The sequence below is a fragment of the Pseudorasbora parva genome, chromosome 22 (genome assembly GCF_024679245.1).
Source record: "Pseudorasbora parva isolate DD20220531a chromosome 22, ASM2467924v1, whole genome shotgun sequence".
NCBI lineage: Eukaryota > Metazoa > Chordata > Actinopteri > Cypriniformes > Gobionidae > Pseudorasbora > Pseudorasbora parva.
In genome coordinates, this window is record NC_090193.1 from 33570326 (window position 1) to 33596915 (window position 26590).

General features: G+C 38.4%; 1 protein-coding gene across 20 annotated transcripts in view; it reads right to left on the bottom strand.

The window, feature by feature from the left end:
- The window catches only part of itpr1b (inositol 1,4,5-trisphosphate receptor, type 1b), a 183666-nt gene that overhangs the window by 103760 nt on the left and 53316 nt on the right, over window positions 1-26590 (bottom strand). For all 20 annotated transcript variants that reach the window (XM_067431963.1, XM_067431981.1, XM_067431977.1 and 17 more), the window contains exons 14-36: window positions 25510-25609; window positions 25049-25209; window positions 24612-24753; window positions 24262-24420; window positions 20141-20313; window positions 19336-19455; window positions 17750-17935; window positions 17371-17622; window positions 14463-14604; window positions 14230-14383; window positions 13863-14053; window positions 12789-12921; window positions 12661-12712; window positions 12414-12579; window positions 12098-12271; window positions 11221-11289; window positions 10839-10976; window positions 9855-9980; window positions 5844-6044; window positions 5509-5760; window positions 3816-3941; window positions 3356-3484; window positions 105-225 (exon numbers count right to left, since the gene is read on the bottom strand). In XM_067431963.1, the coding sequence (XP_067288064.1) occupies window positions 105-225; window positions 3356-3484; window positions 3816-3941; window positions 5509-5760; window positions 5844-6044; window positions 9855-9980; window positions 10839-10976; window positions 11221-11289; window positions 12098-12271; window positions 12414-12579; window positions 12661-12712; window positions 12789-12921; window positions 13863-14053; window positions 14230-14383; window positions 14463-14604; window positions 17371-17622; window positions 17750-17935; window positions 19336-19455; window positions 20141-20313; window positions 24262-24420; window positions 24612-24753; window positions 25049-25209; window positions 25510-25609 (3467 nt within the window). The remainder of the gene's footprint in view (window positions 1-104; window positions 226-3355; window positions 3485-3815; window positions 3942-5508; window positions 5761-5843; window positions 6045-9854; window positions 9981-10838; window positions 10977-11220; window positions 11290-12097; window positions 12272-12413; window positions 12580-12660; window positions 12713-12788; window positions 12922-13862; window positions 14054-14229; window positions 14384-14462; window positions 14605-17370; window positions 17623-17749; window positions 17936-19335; window positions 19456-20140; window positions 20314-24261; window positions 24421-24611; window positions 24754-25048; window positions 25210-25509; window positions 25610-26590) is intronic.

Genomic DNA, 26590 nt, shown 5'->3' on the forward strand with positions numbered 1-26590 from the left:
ACAGAGGATGAATGTAAAGATAGATAGGAATGATGTTATCCTCTAGATGCTCACTCCTTGTGGGAAAATTTATGGAATTTGAATGGTCATGGTTAAATACTTACCCACATCAGACAGAACCTTAATGCAGCTCTCCACTGAGGCTTTCTGAGCAGGGACGAGCCAGTTACAGTGGTAAACTCTGAAAACCCCCTGCAGGAGCTGCACAAACACAGGCTGCCGCGTCTGGAGAAGAAGAAAGACAACAGACAACACAACACGAGAAGAAAGGAGAACGAGAGAATGTAAAATGCTGGGGAAAAGAAATGATCAATAATGGTGAAGTTGAGAGAGAAAACTTATCTGATGGATGTTCAGGTTTTTAAGTGAAACAAAACATCTCTACAGAACTGTTTTAGTTTGTGATATGTTGAAATAAAGCAGTGGTCCATTTAAAGAAAGTTCCAGTTTCAATATAAAAGCTCTATCGATAGCATCCGACAATCATTTTCCCTCAAATATCAATGGGTCAAGGCATTCTAGAGGGTTTTAAAGCAGAAATGTGCAGCTCGTATGCTGGTAAAAGAACTTACTGTACATTCATTATTCCTTTAAATAAAAAAATGTACATTTGAGCTCTATTAGTTTTAATTTACCAATATAATTTCTGTGACTAGAGCTTGCTACATGTGAACAGCCAATTCCTGATATCTAGTTTCCAGATATCCACTACCATTTAAAGAAATTAAAGGTAGGGTAGGCAATTTAGGAGAAACGAGCAATAGCAAACTAGCTTTGAAAGCATAAGATTCCACCCTCCCTTCAGAGCTACACCTCCAAAACACCTGAATGCGGACAAAGGACAGAGTCTGCAAAGAGTCAAGCGACGAGACGCTGTTAAATTAGCTCATGTCTCAAAGCACAAAACAGACATACAAAATAATAATGAACATATAGAGTTCTTGCTTTTGCCACATGACTGCTGCAGATTAATTTTGATGTTGATAGTGTCCGAAACGCAAAAATCAGAGTCTGAGAATGTGAACAGTCACGTGTTGTCATCTTGTAATTATGGTTTGAGACATGGCGAGAACACAGCATAAGCTTGTTGGTTTGGTTCAAGAGGAACTGTAAAACATACGGTGTCAAATAAAAATTACATTTAAAAAAATAAATAATGAATTATTAATTAATAAGTCTTCACAGTTAGTAAGTGGTTTAGTTAGGAGCATTACTGCATGCAACACACTGAGGGACTGGTTCCTGTGGTCTTCCTCAGCATGTTACAGATGCTATCGATAGATCTTAACTGACATTGTGCCCTGCATATTTTTTAAGACAATCTACAAAAAAAAAATAATAATAAATAATCGGCCTACATTTGACACATTTCTAAAACTCTATTTATAAAGGTTCAATGGTTAACACTTTGTGATATATTAACACCTCCGGTGACAGAAACTATTTACCAACACATCTTACCACCAACACAATGGGTGAGAACCCAACAACACTCACAAGACAAATGTGTAAAGCTAAGAGGAAGGATGACATGTTTACCACGCTACATTTGTGAAACTGGTACCAACGCTTTCAAGACATCTAGTCTAGTATGCCCGAGGGGCTTAGTTATGAATTAAATAAATAAAAAAACACGTCACACTGTGATCTAGTTTCCCACTCAAACAGGCTTACTAAAGAAGAGTCTAACCCAAACTACGTCACCACATTCCATATGCAACCACTGTGAAGTCATTACAAAGTGGTACCTCGGTTATTTTGCCTAAAATGGAGGCCTGCCACAACAAAGAGAGACGTGAGAGATCAGAGAAAGGAAGCTGTCATGAAGCAACACTTCCAGGAAAGACTGAATAGGGTTTAGGGTCTAACACACGACATGGAATTAGGAGGTACTTCTTCAGGCAGTCTATAGTGTAATATAATAAATAAATCATTTATCTGTCTGGATATTTATAATGTCACAAAAAGATTCATATTTTAAATAAAGTATGCTATTTTGAACTTCGATTCATCAGAAAATCCAAGGGAAAAATGTATCATAAATTCTATAAAAATATGAAGCAGCACAACTGTTTTCAAGTTATTAAGATTATAAGAAATGTTTCTCAAGCAGTAATTCACCATATTAAAATGATTTCTGAAGGTTCATGTGACGGAAGACTGGAGTGGTGATGCTGAAAGCCCAGGAATAAATAACGTGAATATATATATATATATATATATATATATATATATATATATATATATATATATATATATATATATATATATATATATAAAACATTTTTTACAGTGTATATACATTATTGTATTACTGTAATATCAAAATATGATATACACTGCAATTTAAATTGAATCTAGTACTTTTTTTTACTGAAAAATTGAGAATAATGTAATGATGTCACACAATATCTTTATGCAAGAATCCTATTATGACCTTTAAACAAATAGTAAAAGAAAATAATGTTATGGTACAGTGCTATTTTCGAGATACTATTACTATTTATATTTATACTTTGAATTAGGTTTTATTTTTTATTTTTATTTTATAGTTTTCATTTGATTTAGTTTAGTTTAGCCTTTGCAACTAGATGAAAAAAAAGTTAGTTAAAAGTTATTTTGTTCCAAGTAACAGAGATTTTTACGGTTTTAGTTTTAATTCACAATAATATCCCTGGTGTGGTAAGGTCAGTGCACATAGATGATTTCATTATTACTGAAAAGTCAGATGTGCTACGTGGCAAGATGGACAATTGTGCTGCACTATATTAATAATACAACCTCAATGGAAAGAAATACTAAACTATCCGTCTCCACAGCCAGCGGCGCCCTGCAAACAACCACATTGTGTGTCTGCAGGCAAGATCAGCCCTAGTTTCTCACGTTGCGAAATGGAGATGTGGGAAGTCTGTGCGTGCTGATGTGAAAGACAAAGAGTGAAGGGAGTTCTTGGAAAGCTCTGACCAGTGCGTCAGTCGCCAGGGTTCAATCCGATTCTTTAGAAACCCACGGGCATGATGAAATCGCCCAAACTTCTACAAATCCTATGGGTCTCAAAAAGGGCACCAGCAGGCTAGGGCTAGAGGAGAGGAGAAGCTTTCACAGATACTTACGTATATATGACGTGCCACCTAAGCCAAGAAGGAGTGAACAGGGTTAAGATATTATCTGGAGAGGTTATTTTTCAATTATAAAAGATAGCACTAGCAGTATATTTACTTCAAAGAAATCAAACCGCTGTAGAAACTGAAGATGCAAATGCTGGTGAACCAAATTGAACGGACACTGAAAGCAACATACACATAACACTTGCAAATATATCAGGAGTATATACTGTTGTACTAGGGGTCATTACCTGTAAGCTAGTGCTCTGGTCAGAGAAAGGAGAGCTGAAAAATGTCGTCACAATACTCATCACGGTTTCGGTCACGTAGCTTTCTAACGTGGTGTCAGCGTGTTTGCGGTCGCTTGTATTGTTGCAGACCTGGATACACAACAACCATAAAGAATAGACAGAATTATTGTGGGCTTGAGTCATTTGCTTCAGTAAGCACAGTCAGAACATACACTGATTCACCCCTTTCATGCACCAAAAAAGGAGTCAGATCAACTGCAGACATACAGAAATCATCGAAATAAAACCCATATCATACCACAAATAATGAATCACTCCGACTAGACTTTTAAAAAAAATCCCACAGGCAATTAAACAATGTTAGTGGAATGCTTGTTAGCAAGAGAATGGTACTTTTTGGTACTTTACACCTAAACAATTCATTGGGGTTGAGAAAAATCCCCAAAACGGCTTCCATTACCCTGCATATGTCGACCAGAAAGTTCTCAAAGAGCTTCCACATGTGGTTGCTGGTGTAGATCTCCTTCATTTCGACCTCTGTGTCCACATAGCAATGGTTCAGGAAGTTTATATACGCAATTTTTACCTAAGAAAGGACAAAGAGTAGACACGCATCTTCATTTTGTGACAAATTATATCAAACAAGACACATTATGGGGCGGTTTGACCTCTAGAGATTACAACATGTAGGCCAGTGGTTTTAAAGCAGGGTTCCGGGGCTCACTATGCAAACTTAGCACTCTTCAAAAGGGCCATCGGAAGACTTCAAATAAATTCATAGTGAGCATAACAGACTATTAAAAAAACCTTACTGATTTACTAAACGTTTGAATGGTAGTGTAAATTATATTTTTAATTATATAAATATATATAAATATAAAAATGTAATCAGTGGCAATCACATCTAATAATGTTTATATATGCATTTCATTTGAATATCACCTCATTTGCATGTCTCTGAAAACATATTTGATGAATTACTTAGAATTCAAAATGAAAAAAAAAAAGAACTGTATCAAATGATCATGCTTTCACTTCCTAAATGCTTTTTCTGAGAAATAACTTTCTGATTCATATTAGTCTATTTAATCCCTAATATAAATATAGAAAACAAAGCTTTTTTTTAAGGAAAAATCCATGTGAATCAAGCACATTTGTTTAATACATTAAATGAAAATTAATAAAAAATAATTAGTATAACATATATGTATGTATGTATTGTTTGTTTGATGTATTAAAATATTCTAATCAAAATGCTAATAAAAGTAATGGGAAAAATGCAATCTACAATTATGTTTAAACTTCTTGTAACTTCTGGAATCACATTACTAGCGGTTGATTAACTTAATTTATCTCCCAGTTTGTGTTAGTAAACAAGTTAAAAACAAGTAGCTTTGTGAAATTACAAATTATTACAATTAAAGCTGCAAATTTTAAGGCAGTCACGGACACACCCTCCAAGGAAAACTCAAAATCTTCGCAATTTAACAATCGCAAAGACCTTTAGATTTGACTGACAAAATATAATGTTGATCTGATTAGATCTCTGGGAGGAGTTTTGCCATCTGGAAATGGCAAAAACTGAAAAATATTTGCAAACAACATTCAAAATATCTCACTTCCTGTTGGGTTTCAATTTTGCACCTACTGACTTTTTTTGTAGGTATTGGGCTTTTAACATGTGTCTACTGAATTTCAGTAGTACGTGAAACGTACCTCGAAAGGCGCTAAATTGAAATTTTGTAGGTGGCGCTATTGACCCATTTTGCCACAACTAATTCTGCAAGGTTTCATGACTTTTTAGGCATCTTTAGGCCCTCAAAAATGCAATTAATTTGGGAGAATAATAATAGGGTCCTCACACCATCAGTGCTCAGGGCCCCAAATAAGAAGAAATATTTTAGCCTTTGATTACGGTGTTGGACTTTATCTCATTTAGCCAAACTTTGGACTTGTCTGGTTTTCATTGCAGCTTATTCTGGCAAATGATCATCCACTTAGACAAGAACGGTCCATCTGACCAACATGTGAAGCGACCGTTCACAGTGTTTTGTTTTTATGTGCTATTTAGGGGAGGGTAAACCAATAATACTACGATAAAATGTTGGGAGAAAACATTAAAATGATGTGGCATTAAGCTGTAGACCACCAACCTCAGGGATGCAGTCTTTGTGCGTGACCACACGGACAATATCATCCAACGGCAGCAAGGAGTTGCACTTGATCTCGGTGTAGACGTTTTTGCCCTCCGTGCAGACGGCCAGCAGCTCCACCAGGTGGATGTGGTACATAAGAGGACTGTTTTCATCCATCCGTTCACGCTCCGAACGCATCATCTGGACCAGGGTCTGGAAGGAGGCCCGGTCATTATAAAAGACCAACACATCCTCCCCAGAGTTCACCAACTGCCGAAAAAAAGAGGTTTAACATTAAAAATCACAGGAATATTTAGAAAAACTGAAATAATTTCAGCACATCAGCCACCCACCTCAGCCATTACAATATCCTGGCATTTCTTGATAAACTTGTTCTCTGCCTTCACGATGGTCTGCAGGAACTTCAGGTACTGCACGTGCCTACCGTGGGTCTCTATGCAGTGGACGAAATGCTGCACGACCCGCTCGTTCATCTCACTGCACAGCTGGAAGTTGTTCATGAAAATGTGCTGCATTGTGACGGCCTCCAGGATCTACAGAAGATAAAAAGACAAATCAGATATATGTAGATCATGATGAAATTACAGGTTAAAAACAAACACCCTGTGGAGACGTCCTGCTTGTTCTAGCACTCCAGAAAAGAACAAAAAAACGTTTATTCGAATAAAAAGTGCAAAAAGTGACGTGTGTGTAGAAGAAACAACCCATTCAAAGATTCTAGTTTTCAATTTGCAAAGGAAAAATTACAGATTATGACCAGTGACACATATTACGGTCCGGGTAGATTAGATGGTGAGCAAACAATCAGTTCTCATCAAAGGGATGGATGCAGGAGAAACTGCAGGAATAAAGATCTGAACGACTCTGACAGGGGTCAAATTGTTAAGGCAAGATGACTGGATATCTCTGGTGGGTGGCTCCTGGTCAGCAGTGGTGAGAATTTACAGACAGTGGTCCAAGAAGGGAAAAACCACAAACCGGCGACAGGGTGTTGGCCGCCGACAATGAAGGCTATCCTGTCTGGTCTGAGCCAACTTCAAATTTTAGTAGTGGTTATGAGAGGAATGTGTCATACACACAGTGCATTCACACTCTACTGTGTATGAGGCTGCATAGCCGAAGACCAATCAGAGTGCCTATGATGACCTCTGTCCATCATCGAAAGCACCTACCAGTGAGCATCAGAACTAGACCTTGAAACAGTGGAAGAAGGTCACCTGGTCAGACGAGTACAGGTTTCTTTTACGTCACTTAGGCGGCCGTGTAAGTGTGCACCAGTAACCTGAGGAAGTAATGGCACCAGGATGCACTGTGGGATGATGGCAATGTTTCCAAATATTTTCCAAGGAAAGTAGCTACAGTCTGCCTAAAAAGTCGTAAATGTTGCTAGATGACGTCATGCGTCAATAGCATATCCATGACGTCAACACGCCGTCCTTGCATTCTGCCTGCCTAATGTGTTTTCTCTCCTAATCCGTGCTGACTTACTGTTTTTTTAAATAATATAATACAGCCGTCTTTCCAATAAACACGTTTTCATTTCCTATAGCCGTTTGTCATACAATAGAAGGAGTAGGCTTGATATAGTGAATTACAAAAATGTTATATGTGTGAAATCTGAATTGAGAAACTGCACAAGAAAAGAACGGAAAATGTATTTAAATATAAAACAAAGGAAGCAGATAACGTTAAGTGAAAAATCTGTGGCAACCATGTGTGCTCATGTGTAGCTCGTTCATTTGCATTCACCGGCATGTACTGCAGTTCCTCTCAGCCATTCACTGAACAGGGTAGACGCAGAGAGAGGTGTGACAGCAGGGAGAAAGCAATACCTCACTGAAGAATTCAAGGTGTTGCACAAACTACAGGACTTGAAGGATCTGCTGCTAATTCCTTGGTGCCAAGGGCCAGTCATGGCCAAATGTTAGAGAGTCAGGCTGGTAATCCGAAAGTTGAGGGAAATTACCTTGAAAAAGGTCTTGAACCACTGTCCACTGTTCCGGGTGTGTGTGTCCACGCTTTGCTGTGTGAGTGTGTGTATACTACCTATTATTCCTAATGTATGTGCACTTGGATAGGAAAAATGCAATTAGGATAAATTCTGAGTATCACAGGATTCTTGTAGAGTACATGCCTCGGCAGTTCTGCACTGTTTTTGCAGTCAAGGAGGACCAATGGCATATTAGGTGTGGACCAATGGCATAATGTTTTGGCTCATAAAAAATACAGTGCCTTGCGAAAGTATTTCGGCCTCCTTGAACTTTGCGACCTTTTGCCACATTTCAGGCTTCAAACATAAAGATATAAAACTGCAATTTTTTTGTGAAGATTCAACAACAAGTGTGACACAATCATGAAGTGGAATGAAATTTATGGGATATTTCAAACTTTTTTAACAATCAAAAACTGAAAAATTAAGCGTGCAAAACTATTCGGCCCCTTTACTTTCAGTGCAGCAAACTCTCTCCAGAGGTTCAGTGACGATCTCTGAATGATCCAATGTTGACCTAAATGACTTATGATGATAAATAGAATCCACCTGTGTGTAATCAAGTCTCCGTATAAATGCACCTGCACTGTCTCAGAGGTCCGTTTAAAGCGCAGAGAGCATCATGAAGAACAAGGAACACACCAGGCAGGTCCGAGATACTGTTGTGGAGAAGTTTAAAGCCGGATTTGGATACAAAAAGATTTCCCAAGCTTTAAACATCCCAAGGAGCACTGTGCAAGCGATAATATTGAAATGGAAGGAGTATCAGACTACTGCAAATCTACCAAGACCTGGCTATCCCTCTAAACTTTCAGCGCATACAAGGAGAAGACTGATCAGAGATGCAGCCAAGAGGCCCATGATCACTCTGGATGAACTGCAGAGATCTACAGCTGAGGTGGGAGACTCTGTCCATTGGACAACAATCAGTCGTATACTGCACAAATCTGGCCTTTATGCAAAAGTGGCAAGAAGAAAGCCATTTCTTAAAGATATCCATAAAAAGTGTCGTTTAAATTTTGCCACAAGCCATCTGGGAGACACACCAAACATGTGGAAGAAGGCGCTCTGGTAAGATGAAACCAAAATTGAACTTTTTGGCAACAATGCAAAACGTTATGTTTGGCATAAAAGCAACACAGCTCATCACCCTGAACACACCATCCCCACTGTCAAACATGGTGATGGCATCATCATGGCTTGGGCCTGCTTTTCTTCAGCAGGGACAGGGACGATGGTTAAAATTGATGGGAAGATGGATGGAGCCAAATACAGGACCATTCTGGAAGAAAAACAGAGTCTGCTGGAGTCTGCAAAAGACCCGAGACTGGGACGGAGATTTGTCTTCCAACGAGACAATGATCCAAAACATAAAGCAAAATCTACAATGGAATTTATTATCAAAAATAAACATATCCAGGTGTTAGAATGGCCAAGTCAAAGTTCAGACATGAATCCAATCGAGAATCTGTGGAAAGAACTGAAAACTACTGTTCACAAACGCTCTCCATCCAACCTCACTGAGCTCGAGCTGTTCTGCAAGGAGAAATGGGCAAAAATTTCAGTCTCTCGATGTGCAAAACTGAGAGACATACCCCAAGCGACTTACAGCTGTAATCGCAGCAAAAGATGGCGCTACAAATTAAGGGGGGCCAAATAATTTTGGGGGGCCAAAATTAACTTAAGGGGGCCGAATAATTTTGCACGCCCAATTTTTCAGTTTTTGATTTGTTAAAAAAAATTGAAATATCCAATAAATTTCGTTCCACTTCATGACTGTGTCCCACTTATTGTTAATTTTTCACAAAAAATTACAGTTTTATATCTTTATGTTTAAAGCCTGAAATGTGACAAAAGGTCGCAAAGTTCAAGGGGGGCGAATACTTTCGCAAGGCACTGTATCTACTTCACTGTAATGGGTTTTTTTATTTATCAAATCTGCTATTCACGTTGACAAACCTCTGTACAATCAATAATTTAATTGCAGTGAAAAATGGCAGAAAACACTGTAAAGAGTAAAGAAGATCAAATCACAGTAAGGAGTTTGACCCTCAACATCCAAAAAGTAGTGTATAGTCTGAAGTAGTGTATATGAAGGAATTGCATGTCATGACTCTAACAACACCAAAACAGTGCAATTAAAACATGGTAACATTAAAATCCCACACATATATGGCCATAATTAGTCTTGTCATGATGAACTATGAATCATGATGTTGCTCTAAAAATTGTTTGAGATGTAGCAATATGGAAACATCGGTCATTTTCACCAGGCCCCACCCAACACTCATCCAGAGTGATGAAGCACAATAGCTTCCCTGATGTGTGTATGACTCTGAGATGGAGAGCTCACCCCAGGATTAAGGAACAGGTTGATGTGTTTGTGGAGCAGGGCCTGGTTCTGCTGGTTGCCTGCACAGAAGTTCTGAAGAAACTCGTGAGCCAGTTTCATGATCTCTTGCATTCGGACGTCCTCACCCTGTGAAAATGAACATCACTGAGTAGGAGAATAGTTATATTTGTTTATAATTTTAAAGTACATAAGAGACAAAACCGTAAATCATAACTTCTTGTAATTAAAATGGCAAGAAAAGATGGCCTTAATAATTAATTATTTTTAAAGGGATAGTTCAGCCAAAATTGAAAATTAGCCCATGATTTACTCGCCCTCAAGCCATCCTAGGGGTATATGACATACTTCTTTCAGACGAATACAATCTGAGTTATATGAACACATGTCCTGGCTAATCCAAACATTATAATGGCAGTGAATGGGAGCCTAAAATTTGAAGCCCAAAAAGTGCATCCATCCATTATAAAAGTAATCCACATGGCTCCAGAAGGTTTATAAAGGCCTTCTAAAATATTTTGCTTCCGCCAGACTGCCTTCCGTTTTCAACTTACGATAAAAGCGTAACCAGAGCGACACATGACATCAGCCATACTGTAGGCGTTTTGAACTGCGAGAGGCAGTACACTTTCTTCGTAAGTTCAATACAGAAGGCGATTTGCCGGAAGCTAGATATTTAACTTTATAAAGTTTTAAATATGGATATTGTTCTTATAAAACACATTGCATCTCTTCAGAAGGCCTTAATTTACCTCCTGGAGCACTTTTATAATGGATGGATGCACTTTTTGGGCTTCACTTTTGGTTGCATCTTTTTGATTCACTAAAAAGAACCAGTTCACAAGAGTCATTCATTTAAGAATCAGACTAGACTGGTCGTGCTGCATGCTTCTCATTGATTTGACAGATTCTGAATTTTAAGAGTCATTAATTCATGTGCCACACTCATTGGACTCGAGTGCACTAGACCACACTCATACACTGCACCTTCTCATAAGGGATCTGCAGCAGCTCAAGCACCACTGAATGAGCTCCCATGTTCCTCAACAGCCTCTGCTGCTGTTTCTTACTCTTCTTCCCCGACGGTCCTTCCTGCACACACAGCTTGCTAAGACGCAGGAGGATCTAGAGAGAGAAAGACAGACAGATGATGAGCTGAAGAGGAGAAAATGAAGTGAAAGGACACGTTTTATCAAAGCAGCTCAAACGGCAAAAGCTGTTACATGTGGTGCTAATTCCTTCAGCGCTGGTTAATTGGATCTACTTTAGCTGCATATTTAGCTTTGCCAGAGTTTATGGTGTTTGCCTACATCAACAGACCGCTACCTTATAAAGCTGAATGTGCATGAGCATGTGAATGTCACTTTACCTCCTTCACGTCTCTGTAATTGTCACTGCCATTTCCGTCTGTCTTTTTTTTGTCTGAACCAGAGTCCCTCTATATAAAGAGCAGCAAACATACAAAGGGTAAATAAAACCAGTGTGAATGTGTTATTTCATACAAATAATAAGGGTCAATATGTAAGGAAGTAGGGGTGTCCCCGACTAAGGATTTACACATTCGATCAGAATTGTCGAATCTTTCTATGGTCGACTGATAGTCGAATCATCTGTGTGTGTGTGAAAGGGTTGGGAGGGGTATGACACTAGTCAGCAGGAAGGTCAAACTATTTTTATTTTCCTTTACACAATGCACACAGCAACAACTTTTAATAAAGCGACCAAAACTGCCTGCCAACTGACAGACGAACTGACAATGACGATCTAATTTAGGTTTAAATAAAAGGTAATGCGGTGGATGAACATTTGTAAAACATTTTCTCATAACATTTAAAAGCCACGATCGAAGTACAAAACATCCCACAATTGTATAAAAGAACATTTTGATAAATAAACCTAAAAAGAATCCCTGCCTAGAGAGGAAAAGAACACTTTGAGTGTGTTTACATGCACGTCCTTAAGCCGATTGTGCCTAAAGGGGGTCACACACTGGACGCGAAGCTCAGCGCAGCGTCTCGGGTATCTCACACCAGACGCACACATTATATACGCGCAAGCTCAATTTTCACTCAGCACCTTCATAGGGGTCCCGCACCAGATGCGATCATAACACCTGCAAAGATTCGACTGTGGTCGGATCCAGCTCCGCATACTGATGTATCGTATCTTTGACTATTTGGGGTCACCCCTATAAGGAAGACAGCCTTAAATAGAAAAGACATGCCATAAATAATAAATGTTACCACCTTCTTTTTATGGTCAGACTCTGCCGGGAGTCCGTCCCCTCCATCCATGCCATCATCACCCTGTCGCTTGTACACCCAGAGCTCAGATTTTTCCACATTAGATCGCAGCTGGTCAAGGTCCGATTTGATCTGCTTGTAGTTGTCTACATCCTGACTGGTAACTAAAAGCTGAACCTATGGGGAAGTTGCAAGAAAAATACAAATTAAACTATACATTATAACATCAACCAACAGAAACGGGCCAACAAGTTGCCAAGAAATTTCCCATTTCTAGTCTGAGTTTTAAAATGACAGCTTGTGTCATTGTGTTAAATACCTGTTTGAAAGCCATGAGCACTTCTTGTCTCTGACTGAAGTGCCTGAAGAGCAGATGTAGCGCTCCAGACACAAGCGGTGGATAGTCATGCATGGTAAGGTGCAGCAGAACCCTCAAAAATGTTCTGCCACCATGGTCATCAAGATCCAGAGGCGTGTTCTCCTCGCTGAGTTCAGAAAAATAGCTACACATTTGCATACTCTTACAAAGACTTTTGCACATTCTCATTTAAAAAATGAATCCTTACCTTCCACCAAATATTCCTTCTGCTTGCTCTTCAATGTTTTCAAAATCCAGAGCTATGAAACAAACAGAAACACTCTCATAATCTTTAGAGTAAGTCAGAAGTGATCGTGATTAGGGAATACTGTATACCTGGGATACTGTTGGGGCCGTCTGCATTTGCAGCTGGCGTTGCATCCGTTTGCATGTTGCTCTCGTCAAACTCTCGTTTGAAGATGCACAACAAGCAGGAGATCCTGTAGTCCAGTCGAACATTCAGAATAAACTGAACAACAAAAAAACACAGTGTTCAGTATTTTAAGCAGATTTGTTCTCTAATATTTCTTGCATTAAAAATTGTGAAGCTAATTGGTTCCTCAGATTGGATATACTGGATATATTGCATATTTTTAAAGGGCTAAAATAAAATAAAGTACACAATATATAATGCTTATTTTGTTATTAAGAGAAACGCATGCAGCACATTCACATATTGATCTAAAAAACTCCAACTTGAGTTTATCTGGCTTTGAACCACACCTCTTGTACTGTATATTACGTGTGCACAGGTGTAAGTATGAGCAAACATTTCTGGCAGCAGTTCACTTAACGGTAAGCTGTGTAATAACTAATAACAAGCGTCTCTGAATTCTACATATATGTTACACCGAAGTGGCAACCTCCCCCAGTCTCTGTTAAAACCAATACGGAAGTGAATTAAACTGCAATTCCTCGACTGGCCACTAGGGACAGGCTCCAGGAGGGAGCAGAATCTCATTGAGCCCCATGTTGAAATGCCTAACTTTACAGCAGAAAAAAACATGTTTACAGCCTGGTACAAATTGTGGTTTTGGTCTATATGGCTAATTTTGCCCTTCATGACAACTGTGAGGGGGGTGGATTTTTTTATAACTCATTCGTTTGCATTTTATAAAGCCTTAAAGTTCTGCATAATTAAGGGCATGGCCACTGATTTACAGGTGGATAGCCATTTATCCGCTGTCTGTTAGTCATGGCGTCACCTCAGCTCCGCCCACGTTCCGCCTCTTTGCCCATTTTCTGTTATTCCAGCATGAGATGACACGCTGCCAAGATGGCGACGGCCAGCTCGTCTCCACTTTACACTATAAAACTGCTCTTCAGAATCCTATGGGTGACATCACGGACACTACGTCCATATTTTTTTACAGTCTATGATAACACCCCTTTAATGATGTTTTTAATTACCTGTAGGATTTCTATGATCTTTAGTTTAGTGTCCATCACCAGAATGTCTTCCTTCTCTGGTTCTGTCTGGGTCTTAACAACATCACCATCTGGGGGGGTTGTGGGGGTTGTGGGTAAGAATCCACCCCCTCTTAGGACCACCTGAGTCATCAGCTCCCCAACGCCATGGATAGATTTCATTACATTGCTACCTGAGAGAAACATAACCAACAAAGTGTTAAAACTTCTGATCAGAAATTTCTTCTTTTACATTTGGTGCCCTAATTATTGTTTGCATGTCAATAGCAGGACCAACAAAGGATGTTTAGCTTTCTGTTCTGTAGACTCAAACTGTTATAATAAGAGAAAAAAGATTGAGTAGATTTACTTTTGGACTCGTCTCCTTTTTCCATTTTGTTGATGGGATAGATAGTGCTGACGTGAACGCAGTCCAAAATGGACAAAAGGATCTTGGTCAAACGCAACAAGTCGCTGAAGTTGTAAAAGCCAAAGTAAATGAGGTTTCTTGCTAAATTCACAACCTTAAAAAAAAAAAGACAGATTAGCCACGTCTAAAACGACCCACGTTTCTCACGCTTGCATGCTAGATGAGTTGCTTACCTCAAAAGTGAGTTTGTTTTTCTCTTTATCAGAGAAAGGAATGTTTTGACAAACCACATCTCTGAGGTAGTTCTCCACAAAGTCCATCGTGAGTGCAAAGCGTTCCTTTATCTCGTCTCTGCTGGTTCCATCGTTATCATAACTAAAACAAAAAGACAACATTAAATCAACCATTTTTCTCTGGTAGAGACAAAAAATAACAACATAAATCTGTGTGTGTGTTATTGACGTGACATTTTCACTGTCACACAAGATAAAAATGTATATAAATAGTACTGTCTTCATTTAAAGGGTTTGTTCACCCAAAAATATGAAAATATGAGTTTAATCTGCTTACCCCGGGGCATCCAAGAGGTAGGTGTGTTTGTTTCTTCAGTAGAACACAAATTAAGATTTTTAGCTCCAACCGCTGCTCGTATGATACATGTAAATGGGGTGTTATTTTATGAGAGCCACTACGGGGGTAAAAAACACAGACATTTGAATCCATATTAAACACAGCAGCTCAGGCCGATACAACTGATGTCTTAAGACACGAAACGATCGGTTTGAGAGAGAAACCGAACAGCATTTATATCATTTTTTACCTCAAATACAATACTATGTTTAAAAGCCGCTAGCGTGCCATCACTTCCGGCAAGTGCGGTTAAATGTACAAGAGATCGCCGTATAATCTCAATGGGATACAAGCGCCATAAGTGATCTCTTGCACGTATCTCTACGCCATATATTATGCAACTTGACCTCACTTACAGGCAATGATGGTGCGGGGACGGCTAATGTACATATTTGAGATCAAAAATTATATAAATACTTTTCGGTTTCTCACACAAACCGATCATTTTCTGTCTTAAGACATCAATGTATCGTCACAAGCTGCAGGGTTCAACATGAATTCCTATTTCTGAGTTGGTTACTCTCACAGTGGCTCTCATAAAAATACACCCCAGTGACATGCATTATACGAGCAACGGTTGGAGCTAAAAATCTTCATTTGTGTTCTACTGAAGAAACAAACACACCTACAACTTGGATGTCCTGGGGGTAAGCAGATACACATCACATATTCATTCTTAGGTGAACTAACCCTTTAAAATGCAGTAAATGGTTTAACATTTATTTGTCTTACATGGACCTGTTGTCTTTAGATTTTTTTATACATTTTTGAGCCAAATCTCAAAATTGTCCTATGGTGCGACTATCATGGTTCAACAAATTACAACTTTTATAAATTAAAAAGAAAAGCATACAAAATGTTAATAAATAACATACTTTAGCATAGCATCATTTTACAAGTGTCTATTTTAGGAAATGACAATCATTTTATTGTGTCCATATATTTCTAAAAGTGTAGGAACTTGATACATTTTGTCACTAAAAGCATGTCCTCCGGTGTGACACCACATCCTGATTTTATATTGGGAAATTCCACTGACAAGTTTAATTAGTTGAAGGACCCCATTCAAGGGCATGTTACTGTGAAGGTCATGACATGTGCACATGTTAAGATTTTGTCTCAGAATTGTCCAAAAATGTAAAGGTGTCATGAACGGGTTTTTTTCCTTTTTTATACTGTTGTCTGAGGTCAACGAATGATGATTGAGTGGTTTTTACATTCAAAAATATCATAACTAATAAGTAATAGGCTATTTTCTACACTGTCTTCTGAACGCTGGTTTGGATGGGCGTGCCGCACTGGAGACTTGGAAACGCCCACGGCTAGGATTGGAGAAGATTTGCATATTTAACTTCAGCTCCCCAGTCAGTTCAGTTCACATGAGGGAGAGATTATTTTGAAAGTGGTAACTGCAAAGATTCTCTCGACCACAGGGCTCGTAAACGTCTTTATCAAGCCAACACAATGATTTATTTCTCATCCACCCGCGATTGATTGGAATATTATTTCTGTATTACATGGCCCCCAGGATCGGTCGATATAAGTGTGAACTGAGCGCGCACGCACACACGTGCGCAACCAGATCAAGAAAGAATTTCTGCCGACGGGTGTACATTTTTGTAGCCCATCTGGTAAACACACAGCCCCCGGACTACTACTACTACATATAAAAAAGACACACAAGGCACAACATTGTGTTTTAATCTCAATATGTCTGCAAATCCAGAATCGACCGGAGACTTGTTCACAAACGATTCCTCAGTGAAATGAAGCGAACACACTTACAATCTTCCCCACATGAGCTGGAACTTCATTAAAGGGTTACTTGAGCGATTAGCATATGGCTTTATATCAGTAGAAACCCTCGAGTATATTCAAATGATTGTTCCTAAAATTAGGATCCCATGGACGCTTATTTACAGTGACTGTGTTTTTCCACAACCAGGAAAAGCGCAATATCTTGCTATCTTCTTCTGCATGTTTATTGCTGCTGGCTAGCGTGATCCGAGCGGCTCCATGAGTCAGTGGGCGGGGCTACTGAACTACACGTGCTTATTATTCTGTAGAGGCGATGTTTCGCAACAGATGACGTCAAGATGCAGACGCGATCGTTTCTGAGCCCGGTGTCTATAAAAGCTTTTCTTTGACTAACAAGGACGTTTTCAGCTCTGAAACTTACAGGATAATCTTATATTACCATGACCTTTTATATATCAAAAGCTAAAGGGAAAGTTGATTTCTCAAATCATCACCTCTTTAACTTTTTTGGAATCACTTTAAAAGTGTTAATTCCTGTTGTCCTTTGGTGCAACACCTCTATATTCTTAATTTTTTTCTGTCACACCATGGAATCAGTAAAAATGTTCAAACAACAGTGAAAGAATTGATAGTTAGTGACATCTGTTAGTGACAGTTTGGTTTCTCAAACATCAGACTTCACACTGCATAACATACAGAAGCATTTTTACTGCTTATTTGTCAACTGCCCGTGTATTACACTGTACAACATACTCATCAATAGCGATTTTGGATGGGATCTCGGACCACAGCCTGGCATATTTCACAGGCATGACCTGTTCCTGCGGGTCACGGTCCACGTGCATGTGAAGCATCAGTCGGCAGAACGAGGCACGGAGGTCATACGGCAGGTCTTCATCCGACATGCAGCGGAGGATCAAGTCCACATCCAGCTGGCCCGATATCTTCTCAATGGCCAGGTACTGGCGGTCCAAACACATTCGTGCAAACAGATTCAGTTGGTATCTAAGGAGGAAATGAACCCGGAGAGTAGGTTACTGAGAGAAGTTTTGATTTGGTTTTATACCACTTTGCACTTGAAACTATTGAATAAATTATGTCAGTTTTGGGGTTTTGCCCTTATTAGGCTGACCTGTAGTAGCTAATGATCTCCAGGTCCTCTTTCTGTCCTTCTTTGGCATCCTGTGCTAGCTCTCTGACGCTCTTACTCTTTATCTCCTTAGCGCTGTCCTTCCAAAACAACCACACCTCCTCCTCATCCTCCTCTGACTCCACCGGACCCTCTCCAGACTCGACCTCAAACCGAGACAGCACCAGCCTGAGGCGAGAGAGAGAAATAAAGACTTTTAAAATGGAACTAGCAACAAACAACTCTTATGACCTCGCATGTCAAAAAGGTCCAAATAATTTGGAACAATTTGTACATTTACAATGTGTCAGTGTTCATTTTCATGATGTTTTTTCATTTTAAATTCATGTGAAACCTATTACATGTCCTTAGTCCTTAGACACAGATTTAGACACTGCATTTAATTGATTTAAAGGTCACTTGTAAATCAGATTATCCAGTGTAGCATTTTCAAAGCATTGCTTAGTACTTCTTAAGTGTGACCTAAGACTGTAATAATAAATAATATTAAAAAGTTCAGGATCAGTAATTTGCAAAAGCTGCAAAGCATATATATATATATATATATATATATATATATATATATATATATATATATATATATATATATATATATATATATATATATATATATATATATATATATATATATATGCATGTATATAAAAAAACTTCAGATTTTCATCCCAGGAATGAATTACATTTTAAAATACATCATAAATATGATCAAATAAATGCCACCTTTGTGAGCATAAGAGACTTATTAACATTTTTTAATACAAAAACATTTATTTAAAAACTTTACCGACCACAGTGTATATTAAAGGGTTAGTTCACCCAAAATGAAAATTCTCCCATTAATTACTTATCCTAATGTCGTTCGACACCCGTAAGACCTCAAATGAAGATTTCAATCAACAATTTTTGTTGAAATCCGATGACTCAGAAAGGCCTTCATTGACACCAATGTCATTTCCTCTTTCAAGACCCATAAAGGCACTACAGACATCATTACAAAGCCCATCTCACTACAGTGGCTTTACAATCATTTTATGAAGTGACGAGAATAGTTTTTAAAACGAAATGACTTATATAGTTAATGGGCTGATTTCAAAACAAAGTATCGAACGTTATGAATCAGCGTATCGATTCATGATTCGGATCGCCGAAGTCAATTCATTTCAGCAGTTTGGCAGTTTGACAGGTGATCCAAATCATGAATCAATACGCTGATTTATAATGTTCGAAACTTTGTTTTGAATTCGGCCCATCTCTGTTCTTGAGAGAGGAAATTGCATTGGTGTGAAGGCCTTTCTGAGCCATCGGATTTCAACACAAATATCTTCATTTGTGTTCCGAAGATAAACGGAGGTCTTATGGATGTCGAACGACATTAGGGTAAGTAAATAATGAGAGAAATTTCATTTTTGGGTGAACTAACCCTTTAACATTATATTAAATAAAAATAAAACTAATTTGAAAAATAAACTTAATCTCAGAATATAATAATTCCACAAAGAAATATTGTGAACCTGCATTCAGGGTTACATTCTCTTTTACATTGTTCTGTTCACGACAAAATGTCTCACTTGGTCTCGATAAGGATGTCAGCATTGGCGGGGTTCAGCACCGCGTTGCAGATCAGCTCCTGTGTTACTGGGATGGACTTGTTCATGGACACACACAGATCAGACAGGTAGTCCAGAAACCTGAACATAAACACAACAACAACTGCAACTACATGTCAACAAACTTTTATTAGATTATTAGTAGACTGTTAGGTTAGGCCGTGTGTCCACCAAAGCGTTTTTTTCACGCTGTCAACAGATGACAACAAGCAATAATAACGGAACAAAATGATTTAAAACAAGAGCCAGAGCAAATACTTTACACTGTATCTGCAATTTTATATAGAATCAATACAGAAACAAACTCCCTGTGAAATTAGAAAGACTTCCGCGGATTTCCTTTATAAGAGTCTCAACTAAGGAAAAAAAAACGCTGCCTGCCAAAACGCTCTTAAGCGCTCACAGCAAGGCGTTTTCAGCAGAGCGCCTAGCGTTTTCAACTGGATGAAAAAACTTTGGTGGACACGCGGCTTTAGGGTTAGGTGTTAGGGTTCAGGTTAGTAGAATAAAGTCTAAAGATTAAAGGGCCCTTACAATAAAGTGTTAGAAGACCATCAACTAATTCTCTAATGAGAGTTAATTGACATGCAAAGTTACTTATAGTTAGTAGAAGTGGACCATTGAAATAAAGTTACCCACTGAAACATTCCAGACTTTTATCTATCTAGTATCTTGTTACTTGTATAGTATAGCAGCACAAAAAAGTGCTGCTCTCAAACTTTGGGATAGAAAAGCATTTTTATCTTTACAGTACACTCTCTCCCACCTTGGTTCACGGTTTTTCCTCACAAGGCTGACAAATGTGTCAATTTCTGCCGCCGTGATGTGCTTCTCTAAGAGTTTGCGGTTGTTGTGGAGGAGGGCCGTTATCGTATCCTCAGCCAACACGTCATAGCCGATCTGTTTCTGCATGAAGCGGAACTGCTTGGCGATGTATTCCTGGACAAAGGGCACAAAAGGGACAAAGTGACTCATTCCGTTCTTTCATACAGCATACCTGTCCCCCATTCTCTTTTGGATTTTAATTTAATACACATTCAAGGATGGCCGATATAGTCTATAGGTTAAAGCCCCACAGGGATTGTTATTGGGCACATGTACGGTTTGATTTAGATGAAAGTGACAGCTAAATGACTAAATGTTTATTGGTAACTAAAACTAAAATCATACAACTCATTACTTCAAAAAGCTGATTCAGCTGACTGCCAAGCCAACATTTCTCATTTTAATTGAAAGTCAACGTACTAAATAAACGAAACGAAAACGTATTAAAACTATATAGACATACAGTATTTTAAATTATTAATAATTAAAAAGGAAAAAAACACAAATAAAATACTAAAGCTTTACATAAAAAGAAAAAAAATTATAAAAACAAAATAGAATTCAAAATATTAACAGCAAAACTATAATTGTATAATAGTATATAAATTAATATAAAATAACACTGCTGTTAATAGATTAAAATATTTAAATTATTTAGCTATTTCTATTCGTGTGTGTGTGTGTGTGTGTGTGTGTGTGTGTGTGTGTGTGTGTGTGTGTGTGTGTGTGTGTGTGTGTGTGTGTGTGTGTATAGAAAATGCTAAATAATTTAATTTAGCATCTTGTTTTATAATAATTTTCTAAAACAAATGTCCCCCAGCACATTATGGATGTACTTGCAAAGTTTGCATTTGCATAAGTGAGAGTGCATGAGTGGGTGAACATGAGCACTTCCTCTGCCAGATTGAATAAATAAACAATGTTAAATAAAACTAAATGTATTAAATATGTTTAATTAATAAAACTGGCTATTGCATTAACAACAATATACAATTATGTTTTACAGAATTTTGAAACTTTAAGTTCCGGTTAAAAGTTTGAGTTAAGTTGGCATTACATATAGCTACTAAAATGTTTCAAGAGCTTAAAAAGCATTCATTAGAGAGGTGTAAACCACAGGAAGTCACAATCATGCCTGCAGGAACAGATAATATCTTGAAATTCATGAATATATCTGAGAGAATCAAAAAGAAAGCAAGCCAAATTTAAAGGGGTACTTCACCACTGACAACAGGGGCTTTCTGTAAAACTTGACTGACTATACAGTCAGAAGGCAAAAAGGATAAAAAAAATAAACACTGAAATCAGTGCTACCTGACTAGGTAGGGAAACTTCACCCATAATTCACTAAACATGTTTCCATCCAAGGCCACTCGCACCAGTCTGCTATGCATATGCTTACCAGAGTCAAATACCATCTTGCTTTAGAAGGAAATACTCCTTAGCAAACTTTTAGTCATAACAGAGTTGACCTGTATTGTAAAATTTAAGTTTTTAAGCTTTTAGTATGACTGTGTTAGCCTTAAAGTTATGAATAAGCTGGTATGTTCCAAAACTATGACAAAATTTGCATTTAAGAGATTTAAGCATTCAAAATGTACAGTCTCCCACTTCCGTTAAAACGAATCTCAGATTTTGGTGACATCATCGCAGACATTACTTTCTCGTCAAATCTTCTGTCCAATCAAAATGCTCTCTAGAATGTAAAGCCCGCCCCCTACACTGCTGAAGCCGTGGCTGAAATCGGTCAGTTGTTAACACACATTTACTAATTTCTACATGGTGAAAGGCACATAGCACACTATATATGTGATAGGAAACGTTCTGTGTAAATATGCTTTCATTTGAGGCGAATAAAGTCTGTTTTCACGTTAGTTTCACACACCGCAGCAGCGCACACACCCCAACGGCTCTGGTCTAAATTTAGACTACAGACACGAGAGCGCAGCGCGGATCATATGCGCGAGTCGGTGCAGACAACAAACATATCGACCCATTTGAATTCTGCACAGAATGCTGCATTTTAAAGCGATATGGAGGAGATTATGATGGTTAACAGTGTTAGAGGAAACTGGCTTTACCAAACAGTGAAAGGTCCACTCTTGCGCTCTAGTCAAACTGTATATTAACAAAACTCTATTGGCCGTTTCAAAAAAGGGGAGGAGCTGCTAACAGCTGAAGCTGTTTCAGGAGAAATTACGTCAACACGTTGAATAATGCGGCGCGTTTCAAGGCACTTCAGTGGGCCTTTAAAGGGATAGTACACTTTAAAATGAAAATTCTGTCATCCTTTACTCACCCTTAAGTTGTTTCAAACCTGTATGAATTTCTTTCTTCAGCTGAACACAAGGGAAGATATTTTGAAGAATGTCAGTAACCAAACAGGTAACTGGAGCCATTGACTTCCATAGTAGGAAAAAAAAATACTATGGAAGTCAATGGCTCCAGTTACCTGTTTGGTTACTGACATTCTTCATAATATCTTCCCTTGTGTTCAGCTGAAGAAAGAAATTCATACAGGTTTGAAACAACTTGAGGGTGAGTAAAGGATGACAGAATTTTCATTTTAAAGTGAACTATCCCTTTAAGATACACATACCTTTTTACACCCATTCACACCTGGTGTTACATTCATCTCTTCTGTCCACTTTCAACTACTTCTGTCCTGATTTCTTCGAGGGTCTACAAGGTATTTTTTTGCACATCTTTCGATCTAATGGACAAAATAAGCTCACGCTATTTACATATGAATGTGACTTGGTACTTCTTTTCTCTTCAGACCTAACTTGGGTCTCCAGCTGCGAAATTTTAAATCCCATCTGCCTAGCACGCTTCCCATAATGTTAAAACGTTAGGTCAGTAGGCAACGTTTCATGCTTTATGAATGCATTGGACCACATGTGCATTTCCACTACGAAAGCAATCTGATCAAATGTGTTTTCAACCACCTTTAGAAGTGGTCAAAAGTGGACAAGCTCAAAACATTTTATCCCATTTACACCTGCTTTTAGCGTGGTCAACTTGGGATCCGATCGACCAAAACCCATCTTAATACCAGGTGTAAACAGGGCCAAAGAACGCATTTTCCATAGTTAAAAAACAGGGTTTCCTGCATCTCAGCTGCAGAAGATTTAGCATATATATATATATATATATATATATATATATATATATATATATATATATATATATATATATATATATATATATATATATATATATATATATAAATTAAATGCATTTTTTTTATCCCGCATAAATCTGAAAATTGACCCTATTCATATTGAACCTAAAAACCGAGTCCTATTTCTCACAACTGGAGAAGTCATGTTCATGGATGCGGTTATTAACATAGCAGAACTGAGTGCTGAAGAAGCTAAGCAAGGCTGCTGGAGAGATTGTTACGCAACACACAGCTCGTGAGCACAGGGACATTTATTATGAAGGGACACTGCCACTGGCGCTATTTCCGCTTTTCTGGTCTTGAGTATGAGGTAATGCAGCTCTGTTTATGATATTAGATACATTTAAGTGTTTAAAATGATGTTATGACGTTAATCTGTGCGTTCGCTCAGTGGCTGCTGTGACACTTGTTCACCCTGCTAAGAGTAAAATGTTTCTGCCAAAATAAAACCGGAAACCGAGGGTAACGCAGATATGACGCAATTGACAGGCGACTCCCTCAGGTGTCCTGGGTCATTGGTTAAAATAACAATTTTCGTACAATTTACAAATAGTTGGAAACATTTGGGATATTGTAAGAACTCAACTGAACACAGTATATAACACTGGCCTGGTGGTTTTTAGATATTTTACTGCAAAAATCCTACATAGTGCACCTTTAACCTGTTAACCCCTAACAGTTTGATCCTATGTCCAAAACTGTTAGGGGTTAACAAACCGGAAATGAACAATATATGAAGGTTAATCATATCAACATGGCTTCAGAGAACAAACAAATCAACATGGGAAGCACTAAAACTTTGAGATGATAATGAGATGCACAACTTTATGAGGTCTAAGGTTGAACTTCCATTTCGGCTGGTGTTTGTGCAGACCCACCTGGTTCTTCCTGTAGTCCTGCTGTGAATGTCGCAGCACACGGTAGCACAGCCTGCAGATGTGCCTGAAGGGAGCGTGTCTCTGGTCACTCAGCTCCTCCAGACGCAACATGGGACCATCACCGCTGTCTGTGAATGGGGCCTGAAGCAGCTTGAAGATCTATTGATGGAGAATGAATACTACTTCTGATGTATCAATAACACCCAGATACATTTAAATCATGATTGAAGATGTTCTTAAATCCATCATATCTGGTTTCTGTGGAATATTTTGTTAAAAATGTAGAGGTGAAGGACATGTTTTTTAAGCACTCTTAGTGGTGAAATGTGAGGGACTGAAGAAAATCCTACTTGTTTCAAGATGTTCTGTTCTCTCATGAGTTTCTGCCGTTCACGGTTGGGTTTATTGACCATGATCTCCAACACATCCTGTCCATTGTTGGGAATGTCCACCACAAAAAACACAAGGTCCTCCAGAAGCTTAGTGACAAACCTATGGAATAAACAGAGAAAAGAATGTCATGGTAATTAAAATGTCAGGTTAAACTCCTATCAGTGGCAAAATCTTTAATTTTCCACTTGAAGTGGCGGAAAATGTTATATATAAGCAATAAGCAATGCTTAAATCGCCTCTTGAATAGTGTCCACACAGAATTAGTACACCAGAATCAATTGCTACATTAAAACAGCGTTACGAGTCAACTGAGGTCGCAGCAGAGTATTTAGTGAGGGGTCACTAAAGCACTTTCCCAAGCACACTCCTTTTCGAGAAAGTCTCATGGTTGTACCTTCTTTCATTCTGGGTGATTGTGCCCTTCTCCAGTTTGCCAGCGATGGATGCCAACACTTTACTGGCATCGTTGGCAAAGTCTAGGTCCCTCACCTCAGCTGGAGGAACTGGCACAATGGCGAAGGCCTCTTTATCTTCTTTGACAGGTGATGTGCCAATCTGGAAGGGAAAACAAACTGTAATTGAGTGCAATGGAACCAATGGATACAATGAGCAATGTAATGTTGAAGATGACATCTATTATTTTATAAACATTTTTAATCTGTTTCTGGTTTGAGTGGCACACATTTGTCTAGTGAAGTTAAAAAAAAACATTAAACTTGCGGTAAAGACAAACTATTTTGTTTAAAATATAATACCAAGAGCAATAATAATAATAGTTGTTATTATTATTATTATTTCAACAGGTGCTAAAACAATAATTCAGACAATAAATCAGATTATTTGTTCAACACCTACCCGTAACATAACTGGCTTCTCCTCCTCTTTGTCGATGGGGTTGTTGGTGCTGTGGACCCATGTATTGGTGCACAAGTGCCTAAGTCTCACATATGAATTCCTGAGGACCAAACAATTTGTAAAAGACTCATTAACAAATATTACTTATAGATATCAAAATATATAGCCTACATACTGAGCTGTGACCTAGTGATTAACACATTAACCATATCCAGTATACACTCAGTATATAAAGTTATTGTACCTCCCTTATCCCTTGTTCGCGTCATGTAAGCACCTTTAAACGTCACTTGGTTCATGACATACAGTGGGTACGGAAAGTATTTTCCGTTTCCCCCTTACATTTTTTCACATTTTGTTATATGGCAGCCATCGGCTAAAATCTTTTAAGTTAATTTTTTTCTCATTAATGTACACACAGCACCCCATATGGGCATACAGGGGTGCATGGTGGTGGCAGCATCATGCTGTGGGGGTGTTTTTCAGCTGAAGGGACAGGGCGACTGGTTGAAATCGAGGGAAAGATGAATGCAGACGGAATTTTCAAGATGAAAACCTTCTTCAGAGTGCTCAAGACCTTAGACTGGGCCAAAGGTTCACTTTCCAAGAAGACAATGACCCTAAGCACACAGCTAAAATAACGAAGGAGTGGCTTCACAACAACTCCGTGACTGTTCTTGAACGGCCCAGCCAGAGCCCTGACTTGAACCCAATTGAGCATCTCTGGAGAGACCTGAAAATGACTGTCCACCAACGTTTACCATCCGACCTGACAGAACTGGAGAGGATCTGCAGGAGGAATGGCAGAGGATCCCCAAATCCAGGTGTGAAAAACTTGTTTTCGTTTCCAAAAAGACTCATGGCTGTATTAGATCAAAAGGGTGCTTCTACTAAATACTGAGCCTGAATACTTAGGAACATGTGATATTTTGGGTTTTCTTTTTAATAAATCTGCAAAAATGTCAACAATTCTGTGTTTTCGGTCAATATGGGGTGCTGTGTGTACATTAATGAGAACAAAAAAAAATGTAACTTGTTATATTGCAAATGGCTGCAATATAACAAAGAGTGAAACATTTAA